The following is a 26,485-nucleotide window of genomic DNA, read 5'->3' as shown; positions in this document are numbered from 1 at the left end:
AGCTGAGATACAAGTGTTCCACAACAAGGCCCACTCAGACAGAGTCTCTTTCTTCAAGGGAGACCTGGGCATGAAGACAGCAGCAATCAGCACAACAACAGCTGGATTCAGCCTATAGGAAACATTTACAATGTTTGACTAATAAACATAGAAATTGTTTCCTTAGAATACTATTGGACAGAACTGCTCTCCATAATACATGTCTATAGGAACGTTTTATTCCATCTTCCTCAACAGCATCCTCACCTATCAGCCGTAGACCTATCTGGTAATTAAGGCATCATAATTAACTGTACCTAAGCTTATCTTAATAGGCCTATGATGGATTTTTTTTTTTTTTTTTAAACATTTAGCTAGACGACTTTGATAGTTAATCATCCAGCAAGCAATTTCATATGGATCTACATTTAAGGAGAAGCAAGGGTGTCTGATGTTATTCAACATCTGTCAGGTGACATATTGTTTGGCAAGTGGCTGAAATGTAGCATATTTCATATGTGGTATAGTACATGGTCGATATATTTGCAATTTTGCTATGAATTGTGCTCTGCATCTAACCGACTGCCTATAACAGTAGGGCATAGCCTGTATTCAACTGGTCAGTTGAATATAATGGTATAGGCCCAGAAAGATAAAGACAGCAATACGCCTATAATTTTGGGAACAGCCGCGTCTGGTAGCTATGGGAGATACCTAGCTACGGGTTGGGCGTTGGTGTCTCATGATCCGACAATTCCCAACTTGGTCCTGGTCAGGTTTAAGAAAGCTAGCAATGCTTTATCTTGACTCGATAAGTAAATCAGCGCCACTCGAATGCTGCCTTTCAAAATGACATAAATAAGAAAATTGGATAAAAGCAATGCCACATTAGCTAGAAATCACGATTTCAAAAAGCTAATTAAACTACAGTACTAATATAGGCTGTTTTGGTGGGATCGTTTGTTGTTAATCTATCGCCTATTGTGGAGAGCAGATCCTGGATCATAACTGTAATGCAAATCTTCCGTCGCGCACTGTAGCCCACAGTAGGCGACAGGTCCACGTCCCCTCTAGCGAATTGCTTCGTGCACAGAATGCGAGACCGCGAGCCATAAATCAGGTATGTCAGTTATCTCGGAGCATTGAGGACAAAACAATATGGGATAGCAGTTTGCTTGCATGACTAGCATACTGTATTTCCTTTTCCAATCACGGTCGGTGGATCCCCATCACCAACCACAGTTTTGCACGGATTACAACAGCGGCACCTGCATCAGCCGCGAGGTCCTAAAGCGTTGGCATTTGAAGCTGTGTTGTTTTCCTCTGTTACCTGAACGGTGATCCTCTCCCTTGGGTGACGTGTTCTCTCCGTTCCTCCAGGGATCCAGCGGGTCAGGTCTGACAGTCCCGGCCGGGGCCGCTGTGGTTCCTCCTCGGTCCTGCCTGCGCGACGCTCCCCCCTCTGATCCGCTTGCGGATCTCGCTCTCTACTTACCTCTCACACGCACGGGAGGGAGGCGCCTACAAGAAGCAGTAGAGGATTGAGCATGTGCGGCCCCCCACCTCTTTCAAAATAGAAAGGTATATTCCAACACAACCGTGTGGGTGTACAGAATACCGGTTATAATTATGTACACCACTGATATGCTCATCCATTTCAAGACCTTTGTTTTGCCAGCCTAAGGAACTCTTACTGTGACCATCTCTAGCTCAAATTAACTGAGTATGAATATGAATAATGTGTAAATTATATTGTCGTTGTTCTTCGTGTTTTACCATTATTAATCTTAAACTATACTCCTCGGGAGTATTACATCATATTGATCACACCATTGCACCATGGCATATCTGATTTTTGTGTTTGTCTCCAATGTATGCTTAGGCTACGAGCTCTATTATTTGTAATTTAGGAGCAGAATATTACATTTCAAAAGCACAATTTTTACTAGCAGTTAATTAAAGTGTGCTATAGGTTAAATGGCGGAATTGTTACATTGGCTCTGTTGAACCGCACACATTTAGATTTTAACATCAGGCACCGCACTACACCGGAGCTGGCGTGGGGGGTGGTTTGTAGCCGCGTAACGTCACAAATCTACGTAGCCCCAGTTCAGCCCCATTTAGTATTTCAGTATTTCAAAAACCGTCCTTATAACTCTGGAGTCATGAAGATCGACTATTTTCTTAGCCCCCCACGTATTGGTCCTCCTTCCACCGTGCCTGATTACCATGTCAAGGGTACACCGCTTGCTATAGTACCATGCACACACACTTCCATTCACAACAAGCGCTGTTTGTGCGTGGGGTGTCTTATTGCCTGCATTTTACATGGGAGAAAAACTACCAAACAAAATGATTGACATTCCGAATCATTTGGTGAGCCGGCTCTTCTGGCTCGGTTCACAAGTCTCATTTCGCTCCCAGATGGCTCTTCGTCTAAAATGCTTAAAATAAGCCCAAAACTATGAAAAAATGCGCAAATTTCTAATGTTAAGGAAAACACATTTCTAGAATTATGTTAAAGCGTGAAATGTATGTTCAAAAAGATTACATACCTGCCCTAATTATCTCCTTCCGTTTTATACTTAAGAAAAAATGCACTTGGAACAAAGACGGGCGCTCTCCCAATCATTTATTGATTTTGCTAGATATATACCATGTTCAATGAATACGTTTCAAATAATCGTATTTGGATCGTACAAAAGAAGGAAATTAAGCCAAAATCAATGGCTGATTTCACCAATTCGGTTCTCAACGTTCAACAGAAAGACCCGTTTGTTCGCGAGTTACCCATCACTACTTAACAGTAGCAAATGGTTTTAGTAAAACAGCACAGCCGTGATACCACACCCTCTTATGTACAATTGCTTCATTCATTTTAGAAGAATGCTATCAAATCTTTAAATAACATAACAATTGTATGTATGTTGACCAGTCTTTCACATCACTGTGGAAAGTTTTTGCCCACAAGGATAACGGCTGGACATTTTAGGTTTAGTTCCACTTGAGGTTATCGGTATTGATAATTTTATCTTTTATGGGATTCTGTGTTTTCTTGTCCTCTTATCATTAAAAATCACAATTTGTTCTTTACAGGCTAACTTGATAAAATAACTTTAATAAAGAAACACAAATATTGGTAAATCCCTAAACTGAAAGTTGTTGGCTGCACTCTATCCCACGTACATGTGGTCAACATCGATGTGCTACAGATACAAAAAAAAATTGGGAGCCAATTTCGGAGTTGGCCTAGATTTCTAGCTCGAGACATTTTGTGGTTTGCATTTGTTGGTTATTGTTGGTTACATACTGTTATTTCAGTTATGCCTTTTTTGGTAATTGGATATATTTTAAAGCAGGGGTATTCAACTCTAGCCCACTCATTTGTTTCATTGCAACCTTTTAATCAGGCACTAATTTAGTCCGCAGACACCAGGTGGGTGGAATTATTGTGCTAGAAAAGAAAACCAGCAAACTCTGGACCTCATAGGGTAAGAGTTGAACACCTATTTTAAAAGCTTTCTCCAGTGACACAATCATTCATCTGAGCAGAGCATTGCTGCCCCCTTCCCAAACGACTTGCTGCACACCCGAACGTAATTCTTCCGGCAAAAAAGGGTCCTTTTTAAATTAAATTAAGAATACGAGAAGAATACTGATCAGGGAGGCTTCCAAGAGGCCTACAGCAACATTAAAGGAACTGCAGGAATGTCTGGCAAGTACTGGCTGTGTGCTACATGTGACAATCTCCCATATTCTTCATTTGAATGGGCTATGGGGTAGGGTGGCAAGACGGAAGCCTTTTATTACAAAGAAAAACATCCAAGCCCAGCTGAAGTTTGCAAAAACAAACATCAAGTCTCCCAAAAGCATGTTGGAAAATGTGTTATGGTCTGATGAAACCAAGGTTGAACTTTTTGACCATCATTCCAAAAGGTATGTTTGGCGCAACACTGCACATCATCCAAAGAACACCATATCCACAGTGAAGCATGGTGGTGGCAGCATCATGCTTTGGGGCTCTTTTTCTTCAGCTGGAACCAGGGCCTTAGTCAGGGTGGAGGGAATTATGAACAGTTCCAAATACCAGGCAATTTTGGCACAAAACCTTCAGGCGTCCGTTAGAATGCTGAAGATGAAGTAAACCTTTCAGCACAACAATGACCCAAAGTACACATCCAAATCCACAAAAGTATGGCTTCACCAGAAGTTTAACATTTTGGAATGGCCCAGCCAGAGCCCAGACCTGAATCCAATTGAACATCTGTGGGGTGATCTGAAGAGGGCTGTGCACAGGAGATGTCCTCGCAATCTGACATATTTGGAGCGCTTTTGCAAAGAACAGTGGGCAAATATTGCTAGGTCAAGATGTTAATGCTAATAGACTCCTACCCAAAAAGACTGAGTGCTGTAATAAAATCAAAAGGTGCTTCAACAAAGTATAGGTTAAGGTGTGCACACTCATGCAACCAGATTATTGATTTTATTTTTCCCACTCAAAGATTTGTTTGTTTTTCAATTTAATTGTTCACGTTATAGTTCACATTAAAGGTGAGAAACGTTCTGATTCTTCTGTCTCATTGCGTGACTGGAGCCTTTAGATTTTCTGTAATCTACAGAGCTCCTTGGCTTTCTTTGCATTGAGGGCCAGGCCCTTGACCTCCTCCCTGTAGCCTTCCTTTTGCCAATTCCAGTGAGATAAAATGGCGTAAAGGTGCCCAAATATATTTTGACTGGAATTGTTATTGGTTGTGATGTCAGAGCCAGTAGATCACTGTTTTGATAACAGTCTTCTTGGAGGAGGTTGGCAATTTCAGTGGGGTGAGCATGTGACAGGAGTGCATCGCTATGAGACACAATGGCTCATGTGAACTTACCTTTAGTTACATAAGATCTGTAGAGACCTGTACATATTGGAAACCTATTGGAGACATAATTCTATAGCTAGAGTTAAAGAGGTTTTAGCAGCGCCATTGAGGAATCTCACCATGTCTAACTAACCAACTGGGTGAGTAATTTTCAATAAATTATTTGGCACAGATGGTGATGACCAGTCTTTCTGCATCAAAAATGGCTTCTGTGCCAGATGTCAGGGTGTAGTTTGGGTTGTACAGGAAAGGCAAATATAGGAGGCACCACTTTCGACTACATCAATATGCTGAGTCCTCTTTACATTACTAGTTATTACTTCTAAGCAAAAACACTTATTATTGTAAATATTGTATGCAGCACTTGTTAGCTAGAATTCAAATGGCTCATTGACATAGATCAGCAACAGCAAAAGCTAACCAAAGAGCCATTTAACTGGTTGCAATTTTATAAAGTGTAATTCAGTTGATGATGACAGACATAATATTACACGGGCCATTCATACAAGCCTTAAAATTGTGATTCAAAAGTAGCATGTAATGCACTCAATCATTGTTGCTGATGGCCTCCATTATTTTTTCTTGCACATACTTGCTGCATATTTCCAATACAGAAAAGGGTCTGTGCACTAAAGAAGGATCATATACATCCACCCAATCGACAGAATGGATCAACCAATACATTAGAACTGGGCGCAAACATTCAATAACTGCAGATAAATCACCAAACATGGCTATCCTCCTGAGAACCAGCAATAAATGTGTCCTCTCTGGACATTTGATTTGTCTCTAGGTCCTGTTATACCTTCAAGACATTCTGTGATTTCCAATTATATAAAATGTGTGAGGGTATAACTGTGATATTGTTATTTTTCCTGGTTCTCAAAACAAGCTGATCTCTTTATAGGCTGTCTGAGGAGGATAGGTAGGAATTCCCATACACTAAGCATTGTTGTTGAATTACCCAAAAGCTCCCAAGACCCCAACAAACATAAGATTCTTTTCTATACAATTATGCCATATAGCAAACTTAACCAAATCGACCTTTATACATTGTAATGTGATTACATTTTTTATAAACCAGCTGTTGCTACAGCACACAATGTCAAGTGGACAGAATTCCCCAGTTCTGTGGCACATGGACAGCTATCAGAACATTTATCTTGCACTGGGAAGTATCCCTGGAATGGGTGGCAAAGTTGACATTCATACAATGTTTTGCAATAAGGTGCTGTTTATTTCATAATCTCATTATTAACATCTTTCTATACACTCCTTAAAAGGGTTTTAAAAAAATCCTTTTAGTTCATTTTAGAATGTTCCTAATCCTTTAAGTAGTGTACGGCCAGGAAGACAGACTATGAAACCGAAGATGGGGTTGATTGAGATAAAAAAACTTTACATGCTCACATGCCCTGATTACTGTCATTCATTTTGTAATGGCCTTTTAATCAAAACCTAATTTGTCTTAGCCCATAGACTACTTTTAGGGCAAGGAACCATCTAACATTTAGTTGAAAATAAGAGAAGTGATCTTTTGAGCTGTGTGTTCTAGTACTTACCATCTGAGCCAAGTATAGAGATACAGAGTTATACATATCTTTATAAATGGGTCTGGTTATTAGCTAGCTTTGGATCAGTGAGTTTACGTGCCACTGGCTGATAAACCATACGTAAACGTTCTGGAGCACAGCCAGTTATCACCATATAACAATACAACATGCCAATAAACCTTCTTCCTCCATAGCCACGCTGGACCTGCAGAAGTCAGGGGTAGGGAACCAAAAAGTGAGACACTGATTCAAGTCAACCCCTAACGCCTATGCTTAGACCCTACCTGTAATCAGTTCAGATTGAATATGTGCTACCACCAATATAATGAGGCTCCACCTTACATGATAACAGGCTTAATGGGGTCTTTGTCCTATTGTGTGACATTTTCAGATCATGTCAAAATATGCCCAAGTGCCCAATGGTAGGTTCTTGTGTTCAAATTGGAACTTGAAAGTCATAGTACAACAGCACTGTAGAGCTTTCTTAACCCACATTAAGTATATAGTTTATTTTTTTTTTTTTACCCAGGACTAGTAAGTCTGGGTCTGGGAAACCAGCCTTGAGGGTCTAGGAATGGCCATCTGTGAGTGGAGCGTCATTGTCTTTAGCGTTTTGTTAAGAACCACCAGTGTCCACAAAAGAGACCATAGACAGCTTATCTGAAACAGTGTCTAGGGGACGAAGATCATTCTGTTGGAGAGGTCCAGTGACTAGTGTTGAACTGCCTCTAAACATGACTGTAGATATGGAGGAAAACAGATTATTGTAGCATTCATCCTGCCATGTTTTCAGTAATACTTTACACCAACGAACATGACTCCAATTGTTGTGGGGTCTCCATAGACGGGCCAGAGGTAGGGGTGGGGGGTCTGTAGAGGGGCCAGAGGTAGGGGTGGGGTGTCTGTAGAGGGGCCAGAGGTAGGGGTGGGGGGTCTGTAGAGGGGCCAGAGGTAGGGGTGGGGGGTCTGTAGAGGGGCCAGAGGTAGGGGTAGGGGGTCTGTAGAGGGGCCAGAGGTAGGGGTGGGCTGTCTGTAGATGGACCGGGGTAGGGGTCTACTTGGTTTCTGGTGGACAGAGAGGCAAATATCATAGCAACAGAGACAGACCGTCCCAACCGCCAACTATGTCCCGTCTACACCTCTTTTTACATTGCTGTTACTCTCGTCTCATAAATGTTGTCTATATTTCCCCACGCAACAGATCATTTGTTTATCAAAGGGAGGTCAGTCTGGAAAAATTCTATTCCATCATAGCTGAACCCCCATGAACCAAATATATTTTTCCAAAGAGGGTTGGGCCTGGAATCATTCTTTTGCCCAGCAGGCCTGAAAAAGAACCCCCAATGTCCCCACTGTTACGTTGTCAACATCGTTAAACGTTGTCAACATGTTTCCCGTCAACACCGCTACACATCAGCAGCGTCGCATTGCAAACACTGCTACGCCATGTAGAGGAAGGTGTTAAGATCCGTCTCATCACGCTTGATGTACTTGTGATCGATCAGCCACTCCATCTGCTCCTTGATCATCTTCTTTTGGGGCAGGAACATGTTTTTGAGGATCTCTACCAGCTCTGTCTGCAGCTGGGCATTGGTGAGCCGCTTGCGCATCTTCATGATCTGGATTATAGCCTCCTTGAAGGAGAACACAGAGCGAAGGTGAATCCCAACTGTATTTCCTTGATACCTTCTACCCCCCCCCCCCTCCTGCCCTCCGCCTTAAAAAGCATTAAAAAGAAAAGCCAAGGAGGAAGAGATGAGGGAGAAACAATGATAACCAGCCAATGAGAAGCCCTTTCTGTACCTGTGTTCTCAATATCCTGAGCTGCACGATTCCCTCATTCTCTTCTTCCCTCATTCGCTCTGTGGTAAGTTGAAGCCGGCCAATCAAGTTGATCTTCCCCCTCTTTTGGACCTTGGAATTTTTTCTGGATACACAGACAGACAGTCTACTGTAAGGTGCTACTAGTGTTTCTTTTGCCGTCTCTGTGGTGGGGTTGCCAACCCTACCTAGTCACACTCACATTAGTGACGACGTACATTACAGAACACTTACATTAGCGAGAACTCCTGGTTGACGTAAAAGAGTGTTCCCTCAGCAAAGTCTTTGGGAGAGCTCACCACTGGGTCATAAGACAACACCTGTCTTTTTAGCTTGGGGAACGCTACCAGGGACTGGATGAAAAGGAGGGAGATGGAGAAGAAATGGGGAGAAAGAAGAGCGAGAGAGAAGTAAGAGAAAGGTGTAACGAGGTGCAGTACTGAAATACCTTTTGGAGTTGTGAGGAGTGTAGAGGCCGAGTAAATGCAGATGGCAGTTAATACACATTGATAAAATGGTTGAAATTTCCTGGGAGATTTAAGGGTGGTTTGCTGCCAATAAAATCAAGAAGCTGTGTAATGTATAAAACATTCTGTGAACTTTCTGAAATCCTCAGAAATTCCATTTGAAATATTCACAGAATCAGGTGGGAATACGCATCACCTTCAAAGATTGCATACTTGGATAACAGGAGACCCTGGTCATTTTGAACATGTTACACAAATTGAAACACCTGATCTCTACCATTTCACCGTGCCTTACCCAGAGGGTGCGTCTGAGCTCGGCGTCAGGTAACTCCGTGGCTAGCTTGAGGTTCTCAAAGCTGATCCTCTCCCGTGGCCTCTGGTTCCAGGCAAATAGGACAGCCAGCTGGAAGGTGGTCACCTCCAGGTCATACTGTCCCACCTCGTTTTTAAATGTGATCTGAAAAGAATGACATGGTAAATCATGATTATAGTAGGTCTCCAGATGTCTTGGACTGACACACACCACTAGAAATGAAAACATTTTAACCAGTGGGCAGAAGATTCTCTTTACGGTTCGGAGAGCTTCACTTAGTTATTCACTATTTTTATTTATCCATCGCCATTGGATCTATTACAATTATTATACTTTATACTTATACTGCATTACTAAGTGCAACATCTCCATTAAACCATTTACAAAGTTAGATAGAAATGTTTGGTACTTTATCAGAATTTTGACAATGTGTTATGTACTTTACACCAAGTCTTCATCAGCACCTATTGAGGATGTCTTGCGTGGAATGCTCAATTCAGTTTTTCAGTATGTAAAACAAACATTAAAAGTGAATTGTGATGAAATGTGCCATCCATGAATGAGACGTATAAAAAAAAAGGTTCTACTGGATTCAACATTCCATAAGAGTGGAGCACTATTTTCAGGAATAGATTAATGCAGTTGAAAGAATAATTAGTGTTATCCACCAATATATTGCTATATATGTTTATTTTGCAGGCATTATAAGAATGATGTTCAATCTGTGAGAAGTAGGGAGAGAACTGACTAGGCTACATACAGTATATATATGCTTTGAATTGTCTAGTTATTGCTGTTATTTTATAATACATTTGCTACAATGTACCTACCTCTCCTCCAATATCGGCCCCCATAACTTTTTATGACCATGCAAACCCAGTTTTTATGACAAGAATGTTGATATAACTGGTCAAATACTGTACATAACTCACTAACTTGCAGTGAATAGAAGATATATTAGCATATAATATCAGAGATAGGGACAAACAGTATGTAGCAATTTCTTTTTACGGCCATTGCCTAATTTATGAAGGTCGATAACGTTTTGTCTCATTTCAGTTGTTTGTTTTATGACCTTCCCCATGCTGATCGATGACTGAGGGAGTTTGGCATCGGTGTCACCTAATATCTATAACCCAGTAAACAAACATTATATCAATGGGCTGATACTTCTAGCACATTTGGTTTCTATTAGATAATGATCTTTTGAAAAAATATGTTTTTGTTGATTAAGACTTTTTTTTTTTACAATTCAATTAAAGGTAACGTTTCAAATGGATAATCAACCCAATGACATTTTTTTTTTTTTTACAGCCTAGTGTGATCACAAGGGTGCCAATGAATGTGGTAGGGCATTGTGTGTGCGAAAGCCTGCCTTGCGCTCTGCACTCACAATGCCGTTGGACATGAGGTGGTGCCAGTGTAGTTTCCTGCCGCTGTGGTTCTTCTTGTAGAAATCCTCCACCTCAGGGATCAAGTCCTCCAGCTCCGTGGGTAGTGACACAAACACCTTCTCTGAGCTCCGCGACCACGCCCCAGCATTCAGGATCTTGATGTTGACAGAGTCCGCTGCACAGGAAGAATGGGGATTGGGGGAGGAAGGAAACTCGGTTTGAAATACACTGACTGTGACAGTACATTATATACAGTACATTATAGGCACAACAGCCCGACAAAATTATTAACTTTTGGTTAATGTGACCATGGATAAACTCCATGGTCACTGGGACAGTGAAGCATTTTTTCATGGCTTTTTACTCAGAAAAAAAACACTTGTGAGGCGCGAAGAGGTTATGTACTCTAAATGTTCTTCACCCAGCACAACCCTGGGTGAAGGCTAGAGGTGCTGATGATCATCCTTCAGACCAGTTCCTCTCTAGGTTTCTTCCTAGGTTCCGACTTACAAGGGAGTTTTTCCTAGCCACTGTGCATCAACTGCTGTTGTTGCTTGCTCTTTGGGGTTTTAGCCTGGGTATTTGTAAAAGCATTTTGTGCCAAATGCTCCGGAAAAAAGGGATTTATAAAATACATTTGATTGGTTTGATTAATTGATAAGCACATAAAAACACCTGGGTTACCTGATAGGGCCAGCTTGTTGTGTTTATGACACTCTTTGAAGTTCTGGTTGAGATCCTCAGACACCTTGATGTCTTGGAACATCCGGGCCAATTTATTCACATAGTCTGCTGGCATGCCTACCTCCTATAAGCAAGGGAAGGGGACATTGGAGAAATGCTGTTATTGTGATCCTGATCCCTACATTTCACCTTAGACCTAAAATAGCATTTTTCCTTGAGTACTGGCAAAATGTCAACACAAGTCAAATTTCCCTTGTTTGGTTTTCCTAGCAGGGATTTTCTCTCCGCATGAGTATAGTTATACCGTTCTTTCACAAACACACACGTCATACCCTGAGCCACTCCACCATATTCTCTTCAATCTCACTGTCGGCAGAGATGTCCAGGATGAGGCGTCGGGTCAGATGGGCTTTGTGGTACCGCATGAATACGTCTTTGTTCTGCACATACTTCAACACCAGCAACTGCAGGAGAACACACACACAAAACAAATAGTGTCAGGGTCATACTCACAATGTTATCAGGGTTTTGATACAAACAAATGAGCTCTGGTAGTCCTGTTAAAGTTTTTGTTTGTTAGTTATCTAATGAACCTGACCCAGCTAAGAATGTGTATCCAATGAATAAATATTTAGGTTTTTAACTGGAGTCATCACTAGCTGGATGACTGGAGTCAATGCACAACGGCCAGTATTTTGAAAGGATTAACTAGTACGAAAAGTTTGACAGACAAGAACAGTAAATTATACACGCATTTATATAAACATGATTTAATCCACATTTCAAGTGTGGTCATAGCAGTATGGAAATCATCCTGACAAACACATCTCCCATACACATACCACTTCTTTGAGCTTGGCCTCGATCTCCTCAGAGGTAAGTTTCTTGCTGAGCGGGGTTTTTCTCAGCAGCATGTCACAGTAGTTTGCCAGGAGCTCTGGACACTTGGACTCCGGTTGGGTCTTCAGCCCCACACTGACAAACAGCACAAAAAGGAGAGCAGTGTTAACGCACAAGATTTCTCATTTACTAATGAAGCAATTAATAGTTCCAAAGTTGTGATAAAGAGAGAAAATACAATTCTGAAGGTCCCCACAATACTTTTTTAAGTGCAACTTCAATATAATTCTGGGATTATCCAAAATTGTGCAGATATCCATCTTCTATTCAGTGAAGAATTACAAAAGATGGATACCAGTCTTACCCTTTCTGCTTCAGTGGCAGTTCCAATTTAAAGATAGTGGCGTCATTCACGACTGCTTTGTAAGCCTGAGGAAGAAAATACAGATTTTTGGCATACAATAGTGACAATCAACCATCAAATGCAAATCCATTTTTTGCCAACTATAAGCAAATGTTGGAACAACGGGTAAAGACTGTTGGGCCAATTGGCAACATTGAATCAATGTTGGATGACGCCGAGCTGACCTTGTCCCTGGCAGTGAGGAAGCGAGGATCATCCTGAAAGGCATCTTTCACCAGTTTACTGAAGCGGTTGAACAGGGTGAGGAGCTGCTCCACGTACTTCTCAGAGTCCTGCTCTCACACCAAAGACACACCAAATGTAACCACTGGAATTAATCTGTCACCAGACTAATCAAATGTCTTGCTCGGTTAGAGTTTAACATGAAGCACTCGTTCAAGAGGCATGTGAAGTTCTTGAAATAACCATCAAAATCCATAGCATCCATCACAAGACCACTGAAGTCGTTTCAGCTTACCCAGAATCCAAAGTTGTTGGAGGTATGTGAAACTACTTAGCTTCATGTATCTGATTAGGTTCATACCGTATCTGGCAAAGTTGTGCATGTGAGGACTTCACTGTGTAATGTGATTGTGGGTCTGTAGCCATTATCAAATGTGAGTGTTTCTGTAAATGAAGCGGCCAATGTGTAAACAAATCAACATAATTTAAATCACATTTTCAGCATCCGAACGTGTAGTTAAAGGAATAAATGTCAAGATAGGCACAATGAAACCATAACTCTACCTCCAACAACAAATTAAAATCTACATGTCCTTCATATTGACATGAGAAACTGGCATTGCATCTTATTTTGTTATGTGTAGTAGATAAGTCAGTTTGTGCTTTGGTAAATGACCAAATGCAGTAAAATACAATACTGTAATTCAATGGGTCTGTTAAGAAAAATGATGACAGTAAAAATCTATAATAAAAATAATAAAACTAGTAAAGTCTTCAAGCGTCAAATATTTGTGTCCTCTTATTAGCGGTAGCGACAGGCGGATACCAGAGCAGTCAGAGCACCTGAACAGTAACAAAATGCTGTTATATTAAATCCTGGAGTTGGCCAGGTAGACTGCTGACCCAACCCGGCCCAATGTGAAAAACCCCCTGCAACTTGCACATTTGTATATGTTGGGTATAAAATCTAAGTTACATTTCGGTTGGACATTGTAATATCATCCTTAATCCTTCTTCCTAATCCAAAGAAGGACTTCCTTAATTTTCCTGCCACTCATCTTATTTTGAGGAGACGAGAGAGAATGTGACGAGTAACTGACACTCTGATGAATGTCAGAGTGGCAGACCAGACAACCTACCATAATCCCCATCGCCTGTCCAGAACCAACTTCTAGCCCCTACACCCTAGAGACTAGGAGAGATTGTTGGGAGGTGACATAGTGAGAGACCGTTTTGAGAGAACATTTATGATTTGAGAAATGTGTAATAATGTTTGTTGTTTCCATGGAATTATGAACAAAGTATAATATTTAAAATGTGTTGGAAATTTACAATATTTCTCATTACTTTCTCAATAAATTTATATTAGCTAACCGGGTTGGGCTAACATAATTTATTCTACTAATGCTGGCATAGCCTTTTGTCAGCCCTGAATGTTTTGCAAGCTGACATGTCAATAAAATGTGCTCAACGAGAGCAGACGGGCGCTTTGCTGCAGCAGTGCGAACCTCATTTGAATTACATTTGAATGTAAGGTCACATCTCTGGAAAATAGAAATGATGTGGTTTCTGGGCAGTGGATGGGGTCATAGAAAGTAAAGCCACATCGGACCATAAGCTGTATGTCACGTGTAACTTAACCATCATTCGACATAAACCAGCTGAAAGTGAAACGTGCACAATGCCCGTAGTGGCACAGAGCTGATGTGTTATTGAAGCCTGAGAATCCGCTGCCAAACAGCCCCGTCTCACAGAAAACTCCATTCCACAGCCGGACACATTGTAAACAGAAAATGATTGTCATTTAGATCATTTTTTTCTGTCAAAGCAAATTTTGGAAGATGACATGCCAGGTCAGTTTATCTGGGGCAATGATTGAATTCCAAATACGGTTGATTGAATTCCAATTACAGTTAATGATTAAAGTAAAATTAATCAATTGTACTTTTCTTTGCAGAACACCACTATATATTGTATACTAGCACTTAGGCCTAAGAAAGTGTCTAATAGGTTCCATAATGTTAAAACTAACAGTGTTCACCATTATTTACCGGACTTTCCATTGTGCTGAGTATGTCTGCCCTCTAAGGGGGACAACACGTATCGCAGTTTGAAATAAACCTTTCACACATACATTTTAAAAGGAGCACTGTGTAGAATCCTGCCTTTAATTTTTACAAGATTTAATTTAAACAATCACATGAATTGTCTCCTCCCCTCCACTTACTGAAAGAGACCAGAATAGTATTAGTTCATCTAGGGTGGTGGGACAGTACTGCACGTGGTTAAAGCCAGTATAAGGACTCTACAAGTCAATGCAAAATAATAAAAAGACTCAAGAAAAGTTCAAATTGGTAATATCTCAGGAACACTTAAAAAAAAAAAAAAAAAAATAGTGAAACACAAATTGAAATATTAACTTAAAACATTAACTGTCTACTGGTTATTAATTGATGTATTTATGCAAGCAGTAAAGTAAAGTATTTCACATACGGCCCATTCGGGGAGAAGGTAAACTTTAAACCTGCGAATTACAATCATCACATAAAATCTATTTGAGATGTACCACAGTCAGTTGGGGTTCCCCAGTGTTGTGTTTTTGCAGTGACAGAAATATCTGTATTTTAAGTAGATAGCACCACTCTGCTCTCCCTGAGTAAGAGAGTTGCATGCATAAAGTGCCAGTCCAACAATTATTTCAAGCGATTTATAAACTTAGAAAAATCTTAAATATTCATTGTTATTCCTCTATAATATCCTCTTGTAACAAATCAGATATGCATCAAATGTACATCAAACTATTTTACACAAGGATCAGGGACTTATGTTCAAGTTACCCATTTAAATAGAAGCAGTCCATTTTGGATGTGTGCCCATGACCTTTCATTTGAAACCTATTAGTACATTACAATTAACTCCCTCAATCACCATACAATACCACTGAGGAAAAATGTGTCCAACCGGAACTTTTACTCCCTCAAATGTAATTAAATAACATGACAAATAACTGCATAACTGTACAACAAACGTCTAGAAAAACTGTGTTTTAGTAGTAGAGATGTTTACGTCACAATTTATGCCAAATCTGTGGCGCCGAGAAGGTTTTGATTACAGTAATCGATTATACTGAATTTAAGTAGTGTTCATTACAAGAAATTCTCACTGGTAGACTACTTTATGGAAAGACGTGTGTGTGTGTGTGTGTGTGTGTAGCACTCACAGAGGTGATGGTCTCTGCGGAGGCCACCATGTCGGCCAGTCCAGCAGACATGATGTGGTCCTCCAGGTCCTTCAGCATGGGTTCAATGCCACTGGGCACCTTATCCATCAAGGAGAACATGAGGTTGAGCTCTACAAGGAGGAAATCTACAATGAGACACTGTCTAAAATACTATTAACGGTATTGTCTATATAGTTTCTAGACGATAAGAGATAATATAGAACAGTGGTTCTCAAACCTCTCCTGGGGACGCCCCAGCTGTCTCAGTGTTGTTGTAACCCTGAATAAACTAGTGAAACTAGCTCAACTGAATAAAATGGTCAAGGACTTGATAATTATGAGACCTGATTTAGGTGAGCTAGTTATGGAATACATCTAACACAGAATGCCCGGGGGTCCTGGGAAAAGGTTTGATTTTACACAGGCAGCTCTTTTTTATATATTTAACCTCTGTTTTGACCAATCAGATCAGGAAATATTGAATAGACTGCTCAAAAGACCAATGAAAAAACATTGAGTTGTGTTGAAGACAACTAGGTAGACTGCTAGTAAATACAATGACATATATACAGTAGGCAGACTGCTAGTCAATATAATGACATCTAGGTAGACTGCTAGTAAATACAATGATATATACAGTAGGCAGACTGCTAGTCAATATAATTACATATATACAGTAGGTAGACTGCTAGTCAATATAATGACATCTAGGTAGACTGCTAGTAAATACAATGACATATATACAGTAGGCAGACTGGTAGTCAATATAATGACATATATACACTAGGTAGACTGCTAGTCAATATAATGACATATATACACTAGGTAGACTGCTAGTCAATATAATGACACATATACAGTAGGTAGACTGCTAGTCAATATAATGACATCTAGGTAGACTGCTAGTAAATACAATGACATATATACAGTAGGCAGACTGCTAGTCAATATAATGACATATATACAGTAGGTAGACTGCTAGTCAATATAATGACACATATACAGTAGGTAGACTGGTACTCAATATAATGACATCTAGGTAGACTGCTAGTAAATACAATTACATATATACAGTAGGTAGACTGCTAGTCAATATAATGACATCTCGGTAGACTGCTGGTTAATATAATGACATCTCAGTAGACTGCTGGTTAATATAATGACACACACATAGGAAGGAGTGCTGTTTAAAACTTAGGAAACAAAAGGGCTGGTTTGAGGTCAGACATGTTTCGGTACATGTTGACTGATACACACAGAAGGGACAAAGGAAGAGGTTGATTAGTTCGTTGATGTAGACAAACTGAGATATTAAGTGGTGGAGGACAGCAATGTCATTTCCTGGTTTGCAAACCTGAGCTGGCTGCGCCTTTGGTGCCAGGAGTGTTCCGCCCGTACTCACTCTCTGTCTCGTTTCGTTTGATCATGCCTGGACACTCAGCCAATATTGTTTCCTTAAAGGACGTCACCAGAGCGTTCACGCAACATTCCATCAGCTGAGGTGAAACAGAAAAACCCAGGGTTTTCATCACACCAATGAAATGTAAATAGATTTATGAAGACATTTGATATCAGCAGGCTTTTACAGTAACCAAGCCTAGACAATACAGAACAAGTTCAGTGGCAAGACACATCTAGATGAAGAAACCTACAAGGGAATCCGTCTAAATCATTAATAGCAGTAAAATGGTTTCAAAACAGTGAACCTAATGAACATGCCCCATTTTATATATAGAACGTACAACAGGCTGCAGACGTCAAACACATTGACAGGTGGTGGGATGTGGTGGGGATATTGAATACTCACTGCTTGTACAGAGTTACATTCACATCTAGTCTCCAAGTAGCGCAGCGCCCGTTTCTCCTCCTCCCTCAACTTGGCATCTGCCTGTTAAAGCACACACAGGCCCACATGCCAGATTCACCTCAGATGGATTGCCAATCCTCCAGAAATATGCTACGTTTGCAAAATTCTAAAACATCTCAGGTTTTTCCAGGTGGAAGAACCTTAGATGTCTGGCCCCTACTGATTCAAGGAATTTTCCATCCAGGATTGAAAAATCTGCGATTCGGGGAATGTCACCAGAGGTTTTCACCCTACTAACAAATCTTTAGGGAACTTCAAAGACTGTACTTTGAGATTGTTTTAGACTTTTTTCGACCACCACTTTCATCACCAATTCTACCTGGGCACTCCTGTAGATCTGAAAGGTTCGGATAGGTTTAAGCGGTGTGGTCAATACTTCACCTTGCCGTATAATAGGCTGGATGGGATTTGCGCCATATGGCTTACACCTATACAACTGTTTCAAATCTACATGAGTACCTGCAGGGTATGGACTAGGCTTGTCCGTTTCGAATTCAGCTTGAAACTCGTAGTGTGTTGTATGTTGAGTACAGCAGTTGTCAAGGAGACCGTGGGTTCTTGTTAGGTTTGCAAAATTCCAGTAAACGGTACCAAAATTCCCAGGTTTTCCAGAAATCTCAGATGAAATATTCCTGGAATAAGGAGGGAATAAGCAGGAAGTCAGGGAATCCTCCAGCCAGAGTTTGAGAACTCACGCCCTAGTACTACTCACATATTTCATGTAGTTCTGGACTCCGTTCTGCTGTAGGTAGGAAGGGGCCTGTGTTCTGTAGAACCTCTCAGTGGAGTCCATGTAGGCCTTCTCAAAATTATCTCTGTAGATCTGTAATTTATCGTCCGGATTTGAGCACAGGTTCACTGCAGAGGGAAGAATGAGTAGGGTCCGCAAAGGCTAAATTAAACATGCAACATTTTTAAGTGTTTTACAACAAGAAAGAAAGTGAAATTAATCCCTCCCTTTTGAAAAGTTATCTTCCATTTGGAATGAACACTAGGAGGACAACTTTGTGACATGGGTGTTAAAAGTAGCTATTTCTCAATCATGTCACATAGTTGAATCCTAATGTGTAACCTGGTGCTTTACATTTTTATATACAAACCTAAACAATATACTCAGGAGTTTCACTCCAAAATAATTTAATTATTTAAACAATCCCGTGGCACAGTGGGATAAATGTGATTTTATGTTAAAATAAAATATCCAACAGTAGAGTTGTCAATAAATTATAACTATAAACAATTGTTTATCAACCTTTATCAGTCAAATGGTGTCCTCCCTCCAATGTGTATTCTTTCCTTACAAATTAATATAGAAATATGGCCAACCACCTGCCAGGAAATATAACACAGACCCAAAATATACGGTCCACCTACCAGTAAATATAACACAGACCCACAATATACGGTCCACCTACCAGTAAATATAACACAGACCCACAATATATGGTCCACCTGCCAAGAAAAATAACACAGACCCACAATATATGGTCCACCAACCAGGAAATATAACACAGACCCACAATATATGGTCCACCTGCCAAGAAAAATAACACAGACCCATAATATACAGCCAACCTGCCAGGAAATATAACACAGACCCACAATATATGGTCCACCAACCAGGAAATATAACACAGACCCACAAAATGTGTAAATATTCCCTTCTTTGGGGCTGGAGTATGATCTATATCTATACTACAGTTCATCCCTGCATTTCAGCTACACATTCTACCTTTCACTTTCAATGTGCCTTCATTGCACATTTATACATCCCACTTATAACATACACTGTTATTAATTGTTTCATTTTTACATTTTGTACATTATTTGCACTTCTGGTTAGATACTAACTGCATTTCGTTGTACTGTACTTGTTAATTCATTCATTCAATGACAGTAAAGTTTAATCTAATCTAATCTTGAATCTAATCCAATCATGTCTATGTTTCAAGCTAAATATATGTGATATGTTTAACCTGGAAAAACTGAAAATATGTATCTGTTAATATTCACAAACAATGCTTAAATCCACCATCTCTGCTAAAATTCTAGGCGAGTATGGACATTTATAATTAAACAGAAATACTGTTATGAAAACGGAAGTTGAGATCCAAAATAAGGTCAAATGTGCAACAGCTGCAATGCAACTGCATGACATTTCTTTACTGCAGACGCTTGGCAACACACTACTGCTGTTGCAAGCAGTGCAGAAGACAGAGGGGAGAAAGTTAGTGCGCCTAAATTTACCTATTTTAATGCTTAGAACAGAGACCGTATACATTTCCCTGAAAAGCTACCTCAAGATTCTATGACTGACACAGCCCTATTGGTATTGCCTACAATCACCACAGATCAGGGTGGTTCCCTTTGGAATCATTATCTCCCAGCTAAGGGCAGCTATATTGTTTAGCTCACCATAGGACTCCCTGACGCCAATAACCAGCTGAGAGTCGAAGGCCTCTCCCAGGCGCTCTGCATGCACAAGTTTCATGGCACTGTCCTGAAGCCTATTCTTGATGTTGGAGAAGATGGACTCATTCCACGTATCCAGCATCAACTGAGGGAACAGAAAATAATGACTTCAGCAGTGCAATATTGGCTATACAGGGCAGAGTCTGGTGACGTCTATGGGTGGCAGACTTTAGATAGTCATTGAATGCAAATGATTTGCAACAAATACTATTTTAAAAATGTCTAATAACTCTTGGTCCCCAAAAGCGGGGGATTCCTAAATGGTTCAAGATATATGGATGACAATAACCTCAAATTGAAGCATACAGCCTGTACTGTCACCCCAATGTTAAAGGCGAGAGTGCTGAAGGCCAAAGCCGAAACTGAAGTTGTGAAACCTACCTAATACTTATAGACTCTATTCAGACCCCACTGGGAAGTATTAAGACCACTCCACTTTCTGCACATTTTGTGTTAAAGACTTATTGACTAGATATTTTTCCAACCGTCTACACACCCCATAATGACAAAGCTAAAACACGTTTGTTGAAATATCTCATGTAAATAGTATTCTGTTCTGATCGTCAGCAGGGGCTTCTTGTTAAAATTCAAGGCAGAATGGATGAAGCAAAATGCAGGGAAATACTGCAAGAGAAACTCCTTCAGTCTAATCAAAAAAGAAGCTTGGGACAAATATTTAGTCCTATCAGCAGGACAATGATCCCAAGCACAAGACCAAGGCAACTTTGCAGTGGCTCTAGAACAAAAGGGTACATGTCCTACAGCCCACTGAAAATCTGCGGCACCATTTCAAAATTGTTGTCCAGAGGCAACCAACTTCAACAACCTTGAGCAAATCTGCCAAGAAAAATGGGCCAAAATCACAGCTCCCACCAGAAATACACAAGTTTTCAACTTCCAGGAGATGTGTACCAATCCTTGAGATATGGTGCCTGACATAATCATGCTGTAACATGAGGATATGTTGGTGGATGAATGGTATGACAGCGAGCCTCAGGACCTCATTACAGTACCTCTGTGCATTCAAACTGACATCAATAAAATGCACCTGTGTAGGTTGTCCAAAGCTTATGACCATGCCTTGACCCCACCGCTACTATGGGGAAATCTGCACACAATGCCGGCATCAGCAAAATACTCGCCCACCAAGCTACACGTCTGCCATCTGCCCAACACAGTTGAAACAGAGATGTATCTGTGAAAGCACACTTCTCTAACATCCCAGTCACCATTCAAGGTGAGCATAATTTGCCCACTGAAGCCTATAATGACACCAAAATGCAAACAGGTCAACGCCCTGGTGAGGACATCGAACAAGCAGAGGAAATTTTCTGAGGTGGTTGCTGACTTTTTGTGCAGGAATTCCTCAGTTTTGCAGAACCACAGTTTGCCAGCTCACACCCAGCTGTACAACAGTCATCTCTTGGGAGTTTGGTTTCTCTCTAAGTTTCATTCTATGTTTTTCTAGCCATTGTGCTTCCAAATCTGCATCGTTTGCTATTCATGGTGTTAGTTAGGCATCTTAATGACATCCGCTGACATATGAATGGCTTCTGCCTTAATGAACCAATCCCTTTATACCCATTTAACATCACAACTTCAAGGTAGCAGAAAAGCAAGAGTGCAATAGACCCATAGATACCCCTATATCCTACTGTCCTCCACCTAAATCCTTGTCTTTCATCTCACCTTCCGTACAATGCTGTCTTCCATGTTAGACTTCTTGTTGCTGCCCTGTTTGCCCATCAGAGTGATCTCCAGTTGGCAGAAGGGTTTGGGCAGGATGTCGCACTGCGTGAAGAACTTCCTCCACTCCACAATGTAGGCCTTCAGCAGCGCTGTGTCGTCCTGATGACTCAACACGCGCTGCGGGGGGAGAAAGCAGGGGGCTGTCACGGACTGGGGGGCAAAAGACTGTCTGTCGGTTCGGTAGCCTACTAGCACAGGTGTGTGACATCCTTATATTAGTGTTGCTCAAAGAAGGGCAGTATTTCTGTTGCATGTGGTTGAAATACATATCTGAACTACTTTTGAGTACGCTGTAATTTGTATTTCATTATGTGGAACAACAGTCCTGTGTGGATCACTTGGTAAAAAAGCATGGCACTGTTGTGGGTTTGATTTCTTTGTGGGGCCGTACTGGGGTTAGGGTTGATTCGCTGCCACTGTGGGGTTTGGGTTGATTCACAAGTCACAATTAATATGAGAGTCTACAGAATCACTAAAACCAACAGTCTGATGTTTTACATAGATGCTTAAGTGAGATGTATTTTTAGGTTGTATTTTACAAAATATAAAATTGTGGTCTTGTTTACACAGGCAGCTCAGTGAAATAATAATACCCAGCACATATTTAAGTCCTTTAGCAAACCCTCTAATCCTGTGTTACAGTAGCAGACCCTCTTAGTGTGTGTGACTTGTTTTTACTGACCCTATATCCAGAGGAACTTACAGCCAGTGCAATGAACTAACTGCATTTTGTAACTTCAATTCACGCCTATCTCTGGTAGTGAGACCAATCAGGCCCACCTACCGCTTGTGCTTGCTTGATAAAGTCTAGGATATCCTCTTTCAGGGCCTGGTGGATTTTGGCCGGCCCCTTGTCATCCCATAGGCATACTGCATGGACGTCTCTATGAAAACCAGCCGAAAAAAAGAGAGGATTGGAGGACAGAGGAGGGACATTTAAGTTGTTAAATGAATCCACATAGGTAAATAACAGATGAGACAGTCCTTTAACATAACTGCTTTACAGGTTTCACTATGATCGGATCCTGGTTACAAAGAATACAAATGGAACTTCACATTATATTATGGTTCTCACCCATGTATAGCTACTAAGAATGTGTATATATTGATTAAACATAATTTTGCCATCAATCAAAACAAAATACCCTATTGTGTTGAGGCATACATCTGGGAAAGGTTATCAAAAAAAATTGCTTAAGCTTAGAAAATCACCAGGAGCACAGTGGGCTCCATCACTGAGAAATGGAAGACGTTTGAAACCACCATGATTTGTTCTAGAGCTGGCTGTCTTGCCAAACTAAGTAACCAGGAAAGAAGGGCTTTGATCAGTGAGGTGTCCAAGATGGTCACTAACAGAGCTTGGTAGTTCCTCTGCAGAGATGGGATACCCAGCCAGAAGGACAACCATCTCTACAGTACTGCATCAATCAGGCCTTTGTGGTAGAGTGACTAGATGGAAGCAACTCCTTAGTAAAAAGCATATGACCTGTTGCCTTAAGGACACTGAGAGCATGAGGAAAAAGACTGGTCTGATGAGACAAAAATCTAACTATTAGGCCTGAATTCCAGACACAATTTCAGAAGGAAAAAAAATGACACCGCTCAACACCTGGCTAATACCATCCTTAAGGTGAAGAATGGTGGGGGTAACATCATGCTTTGATGATGCTTCTCTGCAGCAGTGACTGGGAGACTGGTCAGGTTTGAGAAATATACAAAGTATACATATACATAGTATATAGAGAAACAATATAAAGCGTTACCCAATCTTTTTTTTACATTTTCATCAGAGATGTCAATAACTTACAAACTATTTTAATTTTGGTTGCAAAACTTGCTATAGTGGGGACCGATCCATGGTTCAATACAAATAAATGACATGGACATAGTGGCCATACTCACGAGAAAAGGTCGAACCACTGCTGTTTGGTGACTGACTCCTGGCGGAGCAGCTTTAGAACGATGGGACGCATTAACTCCCATTTGTCCTCGAACTGGAGGGAGCCTTTGTTCTGGGAGTGGGTGAAACGGGTAGAGTTGTCACATCTGGTTATAGCAATTATTACAACACCAGACATGAACCTCAAATTATATTTGGACAGGTTGATGGGACGATGTATCAATCCAGACATCGGCCAACCCCAAGGTACAACAGTATATGTAACACTAGCAGCAGCTGAATAAAAAATGTAATCATCAAGGCAATCGGAAACCCGGCTCCACACACCAACGGTAGAGCCTATTTCTCATCACATAAAGCCACATCCTAAGTTGGAGGTGGTTATAACCATTTTAAAAACATAAGTCACTGACTAAGTGAACTCCAATACTGACACAATTACAGTTGGCTGGCTTTTTAAAACCAAGTCCTTCTATTCCACTTTTAAGGATAAGTACTGGGCTAAAATTGACCTGACTAGTTAGTCACCTGACTAGTTTTGAAAGATAATTTTGACAAAAACTTTTGCTAACCATTTTAGAGGAAAATAATGGTTAAGTTTAAACAAATACAAGGCTGTGGGTAGTAAGTCTATAAAATAATATTACATACAAAATAAATTAACTAATAAGGGGATAGGGACCAAACTTCAAGACCGCACCGAATCTCTCCTACCCAGAAGCCCTTGCTCTCCTCAGTCAGTAGAATAGCCTATCAAAATTAAGGTCTTTACAATCAAAGTTCAACACTAACTTTGGTGTCTCAAAAGTGAATGTTTACCATTTTGTCAGACACGATTCAGTTTTTCAATGTTTTATACGACAAGTTCTTGAAGAAGTCCAGTGTTTAAGCAATTTCAGACAAGCAATGTTTTGAGTGTTCGGACATTAGTACCAACGTTAAAAAAACAAATATATGTATATCGTTTTTTCTATCTAGCCATTTCACTCAACATTAATATTCCTAACAAGCTACTAACGCGTTGCCTAGTACATCATAGCTAGCTAACTAGCTAGTGTGTTTAAATGACATTTCGTGATTCACGCGATTTATCTAACAACTAAAAGTCAAGGACAGGCATGCCAATCTAGAGATGTAACAATAATCGTTACATTCTGTGGTACTAGGTTAGTAAAGTAACTGTTAAGGGTTAGCTAATAGCTATGTCTCTGTATGTAAGTCACTGGCTGGCGCAGCAAGATACTGTAGCTACTGAATGTAGTAGGCAGCTACGGCAAGACAGAAGTAAATAGCAGTCCTTTCAATGCTTGCAAGACAAAGAACAGCACTTATATCACTTACAATGGAATCCCATTTTTGCTTAACATGTGCCTTTAACAATGTACGGTAATAAAGCTATAATTATGCAACAAACACTGATTAAATGCAATCAAAATTATTGAATTTTGGTGCCTCCTACCTTTAGCAAATTAGACGTCGCCATGTTCATCATTGTAAAACGAGCGACATTAGTGTCACGTGATCATGATGCTTACTTTCAACATAAAAGTCGCTTTTGAAAAAATACTTCACTGTCGGATTACATTTTTTACAAACTAAAATTAGTTTCACTGAAAATGAAAATGCAAACAATATTATTACGATTTAAAGTAATGGGCAAAAATCTATGTATATTATTCAGGCTATTTAGTAAGATTTTCTTTCATCATAGTCTCGACAACACAATAGATAAAAAAAGAAAACAACGCTTTACCTAATTCATGTTTTTGAACTCTTTTAACCAAGGTTTTATAACCATGTTTTAAGGGAAAACATTTTCATACTGACACGTCCAGTCCAGGGGTAACCTTGGAATGTTTATATTGTAATGCTTATTTCAACAACAACAAAATAAAAAAGTTTAATAAATATTTGCCATTTTTGGGCACTACTGGGCTTTCATATCCCATTTTGTATATTTTTACAAATTCTTTCAGTCGCATTACCCTTAAATGGCTAGACATGGTCTTGTAGATACTACTTCATGAAGAATTCCTTTTATAGAACACACCTTAATGTTTAATACATATTTTGATATCCCCTTGAGAAAACATATGCTGAATCTTAAGAGAGAACTAAAAAATTTACAAAAATAGGACAAATAGACAAGAGTTGGATACAGAATTCATCTTTGTACAGACAAAACATAACTATTATTATGTTCACATAAACAGTGGACTTTTATTATGAAGATATTTGCGTGAATTGGACAAGGTGTTGCGTATTGTCGCTTATTGTCGATGATTTTATAGAGCTGTCATGTTCACTGAACTTATTCCCTCAAACAGTAATGCAAGATGTACAAAATTGTATCCAATCAAATGTGCATAAATTAACCCAATTAAAGTAAGTCATCAACCATTATAGCTAAAGACACTAAACCAACTTTCTTTGCCCTTCCTGATAACATTGATGTTGAATATTTTTATTTGATCTAAGATCAACTTTTGATAATACTTTTTGATCAATGATGTAACAAATATCAGCATGAAACTACGTTGTAGCTTTTTACTTGCATGGCATATTTAATGATCTTGAACAAGTGCTCATGAGCGTGTTTGATGTTTGTTTTTAAATGTTTTTCATCTGGTGAAGCCAAAGACAGATGACCAGTCTGCATGGACAATACATTTGTTCAAATCTAATAAATCGGTATATTCTGAAACAACTACCGTAATTGCAGGAGGAAAATTAGATCTGCCCGCAGGGTTATGGGAGAATTTTCCAAATTAT

General features: G+C 40.1%; 2 protein-coding genes across 6 annotated transcripts in view; both read right to left on the bottom strand.

Annotated features, from left to right (window-relative positions):
• capn5b (calpain 5b) overlaps window positions 1-1,404 on the bottom strand; it is a 32,910-nt gene extending 31,506 nt beyond the window's left edge. The window contains exon 1 of one of the 2 annotated variants that reach the window (XM_034293309.1): window positions 1,310-1,404. The gene's annotated coding sequence lies outside the window, so the exon portion shown is untranslated. The remainder of the gene's footprint in view (window positions 1-1,309) is intronic. The other variant, XM_034293308.1, reaches the window with a different exon arrangement.
• A 5,944-nt stretch (window positions 1,405-7,348) lies between these two features.
• Window positions 7,349-25,214, bottom strand: cul5b (cullin 5b). Of its 4 annotated transcripts, none has more exons than XM_010870823.5 (19): window positions 25,173-25,214; window positions 23,716-23,825; window positions 22,598-22,697; window positions 21,754-21,930; window positions 20,008-20,149; window positions 18,305-18,450; window positions 17,533-17,613; window positions 17,080-17,221; window positions 15,726-15,856; window positions 12,508-12,615; window positions 12,284-12,348; window positions 11,922-12,054; window positions 11,412-11,543; window positions 11,080-11,203; window positions 10,395-10,570; window positions 8,984-9,145; window positions 8,456-8,574; window positions 8,204-8,327; window positions 7,349-8,034 (listed from the first exon to the last, which is right to left on the bottom strand). In XM_010870823.5, the coding sequence occupies exons 1-19, from the start codon at window positions 25,203-25,205 to the stop codon at window positions 7,840-7,842; spliced, it is 2,400 nt and encodes a 799-aa protein (XP_010869125.1). In that variant the 5' UTR covers window positions 25,206-25,214; the 3' UTR covers window positions 7,349-7,839. The 4 variants fall into 4 exon arrangements, with proteins under 4 accessions (XP_010869125.1, XP_019904167.1, XP_010869124.1 ...); XM_020048608.3 differs by having other exon boundaries at window positions 17,128-17,221; XM_010870822.5 differs by lacking the exon at window positions 25,173-25,214 and adding an exon at window positions 25,055-25,162.
• Between the last annotated feature and the right edge of the window lie 1,271 nt (window positions 25,215-26,485).

The sequence above is a fragment of the Esox lucius genome, chromosome 7 (assembly GCF_011004845.1).
Source record: "Esox lucius isolate fEsoLuc1 chromosome 7, fEsoLuc1.pri, whole genome shotgun sequence".
Taxonomy (NCBI): Eukaryota; Metazoa; Chordata; class Actinopteri; order Esociformes; family Esocidae; genus Esox; species Esox lucius.
Note: the sequence above shows the minus strand (reverse complement) of the source record. Positions and strands in the feature narration are given on the sequence as shown.

Excerpts from the sequence above, each read along its gene's own strand:
- cul5b (XM_010870823.5), bottom strand. The coding sequence starts at position 25,205 with ATGATGAACATGGCGACGTCTAATTTGCTAAAG. Across the intron at positions 10,571-11,079 it reads CAACAAGCTGGCCCTATCAG|CGGACTCTGTCAACATCAAG; the intron begins GTAACCCAGGTG and ends CTTCCTGTGCAG. Across the intron at positions 8,575-8,983 it reads AGCTCAGACGCACCCTCTGG|TCCCTGGTAGCGTTCCCCAA; the intron begins GTAAGGCACGGT and ends CTTTTCATCCAG.